The sequence below is a fragment of the Gymnoscopelus microlampas genome (assembly GCF_963454915.1).
Source record: "Gymnoscopelus microlampas genome assembly, chromosome: 14".
In the NCBI taxonomy this organism is placed as follows: Eukaryota; Metazoa; Chordata; class Actinopteri; order Myctophiformes; family Myctophidae; genus Gymnoscopelus; species Gymnoscopelus microlampas.
The window spans coordinates 19,409,451-19,418,306 of NC_139951.1; the positions used below are offsets into that span (position 1 = coordinate 19,409,451).

General features: G+C 44.7%; 1 protein-coding gene across 1 annotated transcript in view; it reads left to right on the forward strand.

Annotated features, from left to right (window-relative positions):
• The window catches only part of LOC311059872 (protocadherin-15-like), a 240,989-nt gene extending 232,459 nt beyond the window's left edge, over positions 1-8,530 (forward strand). Inside the window, exons 38-40 of the mRNA XM_084077970.1 lie at positions 193-266; positions 3,732-3,861; positions 7,354-8,530. Coding sequence (XP_083934096.1) covers positions 193-266; positions 3,732-3,861; positions 7,354-8,160 — 1,011 coding nt within the window. The 3' untranslated portion in view covers positions 8,161-8,530. The remainder of the gene's footprint in view (positions 1-192; positions 267-3,731; positions 3,862-7,353) is intronic.
• The last annotated feature ends 326 nt before the right edge of the window (positions 8,531-8,856 follow it).

Below are 8,856 nucleotides of genomic sequence, written 5' to 3' on the forward strand. Positions count from 1 at the left end.
TGTTTATGCGTATGAATTTGTGTGCGCGTGTGTGTGTGTGTGTGTGTGTGTGTGTGTGTGTGTGTGTGTGTGTGTGTGTGTGTGTGTGTGTGTGTGTGTGTGTGTGTGTGTGTGTGTGTGTGTGTGTGTGTGTGTGTGTGTGTGTGTGTGTGTGTGTGTGTCATTGCTAACAACTGTCTATAAATCTAACAGGAGTTGTCTATGGAGTCAGGCATCGACCCCGGCCAGGATTACTACACACAAGATTACTACAACTATGAACCCGGGTTAGTCTGCTTACACGCGTGTGTGTGTGTGCGTGTGCGCGTGTGTGTGTGCGCGGCTGTCGACTGAATGCCATCATGCGTGTGTTCATACCGTCTTGTCTGTGTACACACACGCTCATGAGATGTTTATGTCTGCTTATTGTTTTATTTGAGATTTAACTTCTGTGGTGATATTTCAAATTAACAAGTGGGTGCTCTTCCCAAAGCTAAACCAAAGCCAGTCTGTAAAATCCTGAACCAAATGGACCCGTAACACTCAGGTGTTTACAGTGTACAGTACAGTATGCTGCATCAGTGTAGTGAGATTCTTCCTTTCAACTTCTCTTGGAGTGAGAGAGGAAGGTCATTTCAGTTCTGAGGCTCCATGGTGATGTAACAAGCACTGGCTGAGGGCTAAATCTGCCACAGTTGCTCTGCAACTTTTATTTTGGATATACACTGATGCCAGATGCTGTGAATTACATATTTGTGTGTGCATTGCCCTACTGAATGGATATAGGGAGACCACTGAGCATGAGCGTATTGGTTGCATGCGTTCTGTACCACTTTTTACACAATCACATCATGTATTAGGGAGTATGCCTTGGTGATCAAGACTGGACAAAGCTCATGAGTCCGTTACCAAGTCACGCCAAAGGGCAAATCAGAATATCAAGGTGGGGCGCTGTTGGCCTAATGGTTAAGGCACACATCACAAATAGGCTCTATTGTGTCCTAACGGCAAGTCACAGGTTCGATTCCCGAATCCGATGGCCTTTGCTGCATACCACTCCCTGTCTCTCTCTTTTCCTTTCCTAACTATCCATAATAAAGACAGAAACGCCCCAAAACATCGTGCCTAACGATGATGTCACTGGTAGGCGGGTTTCTGGAGTGTCCACAGCCCTCCTATGAGAAACAGATCGAGTAGACTTTTTTTTTTACAATTTTATCATGAGCATTAGTGAGGACCAATTATATGATGATAAGTTGAAAATGGGTGACGTCGTCCTTTAAGTACAGTCTCACCACTGTGAGAACCACTGCTCTGGAAATAGACCCTGGGACTATTTGAAACATGCTGACATGTCCATAGAGCAGCCTGGTCCTTCCAGTTAAATCCACATTCCAGCTTAAGCTTCATAATCGTCTCTAATAGGTGGAAACCTTATATGTCCCAAACAGTAACTTTTCAGGAAATGGAGAAAGAAATACCTATGTTCCTATGGATCCAATGTGGTTATTATTTAGTCACAAGCTCTTGTTAATTCTTTTCATTTGGTCAATCTTTATAAAAGCCACAGACACACTTTCACTTTTTAATCTTTTGAAAATAGCAAAAACAACAGATCTACAAGGTCACAACGCGTCGTATGGCACCACGTTGTGAGCTTGTAGATCGGCTGTTTGTGCTACTTTTGTGTGACACTGCACTCATGTCAGTATCATGTCCACACACTGGCAAAATAAGCTCCACTATTTATTGCTAGATTCAACGTTTTGATCACGCACAGATCTTCATCAAAATATGTTTTTGTATCTTAGTCAGTATCATGCCAGTGTCATGGTCACTAGCATGGTCAGTATCATGGCAGTATGACTGTAGTATGATGAAGTAGGGCATAAACTTACGGAAAAAACATTTAAAGTTGTGGAGATATGAGGTTTCCGCCCGGCAGCGACGATATAGCAGATGCTTCTGGTCTGCACCATCTTACTTTGCTGTTACTTTCAAACTGCACAAGTTCATAAGAAGTTCACAAAAGTCAATTTCAAGGTTCAAGCTTCCTTTTTGGGTTGAAAATGTGATTGGCCTGTCATCACAGAGTGTTGGAGGGTTGTGTGCGTCTGTCTGTCTGTCTGTGTCTGTCTGTCTGTCTGTCTGTCTGTCTGTCTGTCTGTCTGTCTGTCTGTCTGTCTGTCAAGCCATCTCATAAGAAACTGCAATATCTTGCACACACGCGCACGTGCACACAGACAGACACGCTACATAAAAGCATCACAGAGCTTCAAACGGCCTCCAAAGAGTAAGACAAATCACAGCTCAAGTGTGCTTCTGTGTGAGTAAGAGAAAGAGACAGAGAGAGAGAGCACCTACTCTGCCATCTGTGATGCATTGTGTAATTTTTATCATTCTGTCTCCCTCTCACATGTACATAGTCATCCTTGTATCTGTCTTTTCCACACTTAACGGATACACACACACGCACACACACACACACACACACACACACACACACACACACACACACACACACACACACAAACACACACACACACACACACACACACACACACACACACACACACACACACACACACACACACACACACACACACACACACACACACACACACACACACACACACACACACACACACACACACACACAGACTCAACTCTAATTCCGCTCAGTCTAACATAAGTATAATCAGTCAGCCAGCCATGTTATTACACAATGGCCCAGATGCTGGTGGTTTAGAGCAACATCAACACAAACTCGCGTGTGTGTAGGATACGCTTCTAAAAATCCATATTTACACTCATTCTTAACCCTGTGTAAAACAAAGATTTAATCTTTTGTTTTCCATGTTTTTAAAGACCGTGTTATGGATTTTTAGAAGCGTATCATACCGAAATGGATGAGCTAAGCTAAGATCCTTCTCAGTGTCCCCTTAACTGTTGCAAAAGAAAGAAATGAGTAATGTAACAGCTTGATATGGATTCGTAAGTAAGGGGGGTGCGCGCATGAAGCACGTGTGAGATCAAAAAAAATGTATTATGTATATTTACAGACAGCAGCTGAAGTCCTTGTCATGTCTGTCTGTCTATCAGTCCCTCCCGGTACACACAACACCACTGACCACTTTCTTAACACGCTGAGGAAGGCTTGATACCGACACGCTATTATAGTAACAGAAGGTGTGTTTTTTTAAATGGCAGTCTTGACTGAGGGGGCGAGATGGTCCGGTTGAGGGGGGCGACGCCCCCACGTGATGCCGGCCCTGCCCATGACGCAGTTTTGTGCCAAGTTTGAGGCGTAAGCTCAGCGCAGCGGTGATACTATATACCAGTGGTTCTCAAACAATGGGTTTTGGGTTGACATATATGTGTATTCTTTTCAAAATATAAAAAAATAATTTCGTTGTGAACTTGTAGATCTGCCAGTGTCATTTAAAAGAAAATAGGACCTTTGTAAGTGTGGGTCCTCCAGGGGAGACACCATATGTACAGTATCTTTTGGGTCTTGAGCTGAAAAGTTTGGGAACCCCGTACATTAGTTGCACTGCACTGCCCTCTGCTGGTGAATCCAAGAGAGGCAGCGAGGGCAGACTGACAGTGAGAGTAGAGAGAGGGAGACGGATTAGAATTTCTGAGTCTTGTGTGTCAGAAAGAATCTCAAGTTTAACACCCATGTCTTATTCCAATGCCAATGTTTTATTCATCAACGCTCTCTCCTTTTTCATATACCCTTCTGCCTGCAGCTATGACCTTCCTCAGTACGGCAGCCGTAGGAAGCTGATCTCTCCTGCAGGCCTGTACGATGAATACGGAGAAGTGGTGGTGGACGATGACGGCAGTTATTACTACAGTCCACAGGACTCTGAGGGAGAGGTAAACACTATGAACACACACAACAGTTATTACTACAGTCCACAGGACTCTGAGGGAGAGGTAAACACTATGAACACACACAACAGTTATTACTACAGTCCACTGGACTCTGAGGGAGAGGTAAACACTATGAACACACACAACAGCAGCAGTAGAATACAATCAAGAAGCTTCACTGAAGAAGTGTGTGTGCAGTGGTGGACAGTGGTGGAAAAAGTACTCCATTTTTACTTAGTGTAGGATCTAGCCTAGCGGCTGCATCCTGCACAATCTGGAGCTCTAAAAATATTTTGGTTGAGAAATATAAAGGGCAGTGCAGGGAGAAGATAAAGGCTTGTACTGTATGATTGCCCCAATGTCTTTTAAATTCAGAACAGATCTAACGTTTACAAAACTTTTACAAAATATGTCGATATCTGTCTGGAGATGTGCTGAGGTCCAGTAACTGGGATCTCAATTTTAGCAGTTAAGCTGGAGAAAGTAATTGAATCTTTCACTTCGACTAAGCAGTCGTCTAGTGAGACCAGTGTGATTGACTGGAAGATACAGCTGGGTGTCTGCAGCTTAGCATTGAAAAAGGATACCGTTAGTCAGGGGTGGAAGACGTACTCAGATGTTCACTCAAGTAAAAGTAGCAATACCACAATTTAGAGATACTCTGTTACATGTAAATGTCCTGTATTCAAAATTAAGTTAAAAAAATAGATATGAAATCAAAATGTTTGAAATAGCACATCCACAAGCTCAAGTTTTTATTTTAATATAATAATGTGGTTCAGAGGAGAAACACATGAGAATTAACCCCCAAATTAATCACACGAGAGGAGACATGATTAACAATAGTCATGCATTATATATCTCTTTTTATGTATCTATTCATTATTATTTTAGCATTTTGCAGTTGTGTTATTTCATGTTTGCCATACTTCACATGTGTCATGTTTGCATATATACATTAGTTGACATGGCTTTGGAATAATATCACCATGACAACAGGTGCTGGGGCACGGGAGGAGACCAGTTCGAGGGGGCAGAGCTCACCCTGCCAACCTCCAGCCCCCACATGGTGCCCCCCTCAAGACCCCCGGACCCCCTACGACAGATCATGACAAAAAACAAATAATAAACGGTGGTACGACAACTAATACAGAGCCCCAGGGTTCCAGAGCTGCCTCCGCACTCAACGCTGTGAGGAAGCTGAGTTCTCTGTTCTCTTCTGGGAGTAAACCAGCCGCACAGCCCGCTACTGCCCACCCACCCTGGAATAACAGAGTGGGACCGATGGAGGACAGGAATGGGGTGACTAAAGAAGAATTAGGGATTGAGAAAGGGGCAGGAGACAGAATAGGAGGGAAAGGAGGGACAGCAGACACTGAAGGGGTTGGAGAGAATACACTTAAAGGAAGGGACGATACAGGAGGAAGAGGATGGGAGACGAGGGGAATAAGTGAGCGAGAAATTGAAACGAGGGGAAGAAGTGAAAGAGAAATTGAAACAAGGGGAAGAGGTGAAAGAAGCGATATGCCGAATGGTGGAGTTACATATGGCGGAGGAAGAGAAGGAAGAGGGAGAGAGGACAGAGGAGAGCTCCCTGGAGCAGCCGCTTCTCGGCGAGCAGCCGCCTCGGATGGCGGTGTGGTCATCGACGGCAGTTACTTCCAGACTTCCTTGGAAGCCAAGAGGCCGCCGTCGGGCAAGCAGCGCCTCAGCCAGGCTCTCAGCGTCATCTCCCTCACCCGAAGGCTCCACGGACCTGCAAGGGTGGGAGACGCAGGAGAGGAGGGATGGAGAGAGGGAGAGAGCTGGGGTTCGGGAGATGAAAGCAGGCGTAGACATGGATCCATTGGAGACATGAGTGTGTCAGCGGCAGTGAGTGACAAAGACTCTCCCTTAGAATTCAGCTTCTCGGAGCAAAGTAGTCCGAACTCGTCTCTTCAGGGAGAGAGCACAGAGGATTCCGATGAAGAGGCCAAGTCTAAAACCAACTCTGACACAGAAACTGAGAAAAACACAACAGAGTCTGAATCCGAAACGGAGCAGGAAGAGGGAACGTCCGACGGGGGGTCGGACAGCGAGGGGAGTGAGGTTTCGTCTGAGAGTGAGGAAGGAACAGAACGATCTAGAAGGAAGAGTAGCAGTCATAGTACTAGCAGTGGTGGCGGTAGTAGAAGTAGTAAAAGTGGTAGTAGGAAAAGTAGCAGTGCCAACTTAGAGGAAGATGGCGGTACCACTACCTCAGAAAGCGCTGGTTCAGACTCAAAGAGTTCCAGCTCTAGAAAGTCCAGTTCTAGCTCGGTCAGTGGAAGGCCCAAAACTTCTAGACACTCTCGCTCCTCTGGCTCGCAAGAAAGCATAGAGGAAGATAGCGAGGAAGGGGAGGATTCTGAGGAAGAGGAGGGCCTTTCACCCATCACCGAAGATAATGAAGAGGAAGAGGAGAATTCGGAAACTTCAGAGGAGGACGAAGAAGATTCCGAAAACAAGTCAGCCGATTGAAATGCAGAATGAGGCCTTAGTCTTCTAGATTCTCTCCCACCAAGTAAGATCTTCCAGAAAATGCCTGGACTGGGTTTGCAGTTCATTACCTGAGTGGATTTATCACTGTAATCTCTCTCTCTCTCACTCCCACTCCCTCAGTGTTATTTACAGAGAAGAGTTTACACAGCTCGCATGTCTTCTCTCAGCCTCTTTGAGAACGTACTTCCTCTCCATCATCGTACCTCATCTCTCCCTGCTGTCTTTGTGTCTATTTCTCTTATATTTTATATGTGAAAAAAATTGGTGACCTTACATTTCTCTCTATTGCGTGGCTCTTTGTGTGATAAATATGGGAAAGTTGTCTTGTCATGTCAGCATCTGTCCTTCCTACTGCTGTTGCAGCTCAATCACTTAAGCCTGATACAGTATTAGGCTTTGGCGACAATGGAAAAAATGCTTTCAAATGAAGACATAAGCATTTTTTACCTCTATGCTCTGACTCTTTGTTACACTGTTGTATTCCTCTTATTTCTGTTCATTAGTCAGTTATTGTATATGTATTTCACTCTTTGGGTTTCATTTTGTTTTGTTGCAGTGCTTAATTTTTCAGGGTTCTCTTTTCGTAAAATTGGGGAATGGTTGAAATGATTGTTAACCACGTGATACGTTGGCTTTTTAAAAATGGCTGATATACAAGCTTTACATCACATGTTATTGAAAACATTTGGGAGAAACTTTGAAAAATAATTAACAGATTTTTAACAGATTTTTTAACAGATTTTGTCGGCACGCTTAAACATTTCTTGTTTAGAGATTTGGTGTATGCTAATGATATACATGCAGTAACAACAATTCAGTCATCAGTCGTGTGTGTGTGTGTGTGTGTGTGTGTGTGTGTGTGTGTGTGTGTGTGTGTGTGTGTGTGTGTGTGTGTGTGTGTGTGTGTGTGTGTGTGTGTGTGTGTGTGTGTGTGTGTGTGTGTGTGTGTGTGTGAATGCCCTTCCTTCCCACCAGTATGGCAATAGGAAACGTCGGATCAAGCTGGTGTTGGACCGCGAGTATGAGACCAGTTCCACGGGTGAGGAGAGCGCAGCAGAGGGCCAGCGGAACCGCTTGTCCTCCAACCTCAACAGCCACAGTAACGCCAACGGCAGCATCTACGTGGCCCAGAACGGCTCCATCATCCGGACCCGGCGCTCGGCGACCGGCACGGGTCCCTCGCACACACACGCGCACACCACCAACAACAACCTCAAACACAACTCCCCCATCCTCAGCTCACGGCTGGCCAAGCACTTTAAGAAACTTGACAAAATGGCTGCCACGCAAGAAGAATGTATCCCCCTGAACAACCCCAAAGCGGCCACGGTCGGCGGCCACAACAGTTTGCGTAGCTTCAAAGGCTTCGGAATGACGGCATCCGCCACCGCCACCTCCTCCTTCTCCAACACGGACAACAACAAGACGCTGAACACGTTCAATGCTCGGCCCTCCAGTGTCTCTTTAGGTTCGAGCAGCACCAATAACACGGGCCTCGAAAGCATAGCGTCCAAATCGAACCTGCTGAAAGCTGCACAGAGCAACATTGAGCAGCCACAGGACACACCGGAGCGAGAGAGTGGGGAGGGGGAGAGAGAGCAGGAGGAGAAAGAGGAGGAGAGCGAGGCGATAGTGGATGACTGCAGCGATGGCGGTGATGCTGAAGTTGTTGTGAGTGAACCCACGGATTGTCCGACTCCTAGCGACAGAACCCAGTCGGATGAGGAAGAACTATGGATGGGCCCGTGGAACAGCCTGCACATACCCATGACCAAACTCTGAGTGACATACATTCCATTGTGTTTGATCCTGATTGCCAAGATGATTTTAGCAGTAAGACTCATTCATTTGGGACTAAGTAGGGATGCTCCAATCAGTCAATCACTATCTAAAGCAGTGGTTCTCGAGGGGGTTCCAGGGGGTTCCCAGCAAAGTGAGGAACAGTTTAAAAACGTACAGTTCATCCCCAAAATTACTCTTCTTTTTTTGTCGCATTAGTGATCCAATATTCCAATATTGGATGAATCGAAGTAGGCCAAGGCAAAACTATATCAAAAATAATTTATAAACTCCAAAACAACTGCAGAGGTTATAAGTGAATGTTTTAAATGTAGTTTTGCGCTTGTTAAGCTTAGCCTCCTGTTTACTTCAATTCATCAAATATTGGAATGTTGGATCAGGAATACGACAAACAAATTATAACCTACTTGAATTCAATGCTTCATGGGTGAGTAATTGATAGAAGAAAAGTATTTTGGTGGTTGAGCTATCCCTTTAAGCTCTATTCTTTTTTTCGACTAAATTTGAAAGATTTTTTACCAGTCTTGACAAATCTTCTCGGTAAGACTTTATATTAAGGTCGGGTCTATAATGCGTTATAAATGTTTATAATCATGCATACCAACTTAAAACAAGGTTTATGAAGTATTATAACTTATAATAATACAATTTATAAGTGCTGGTCATAATGCATTACAA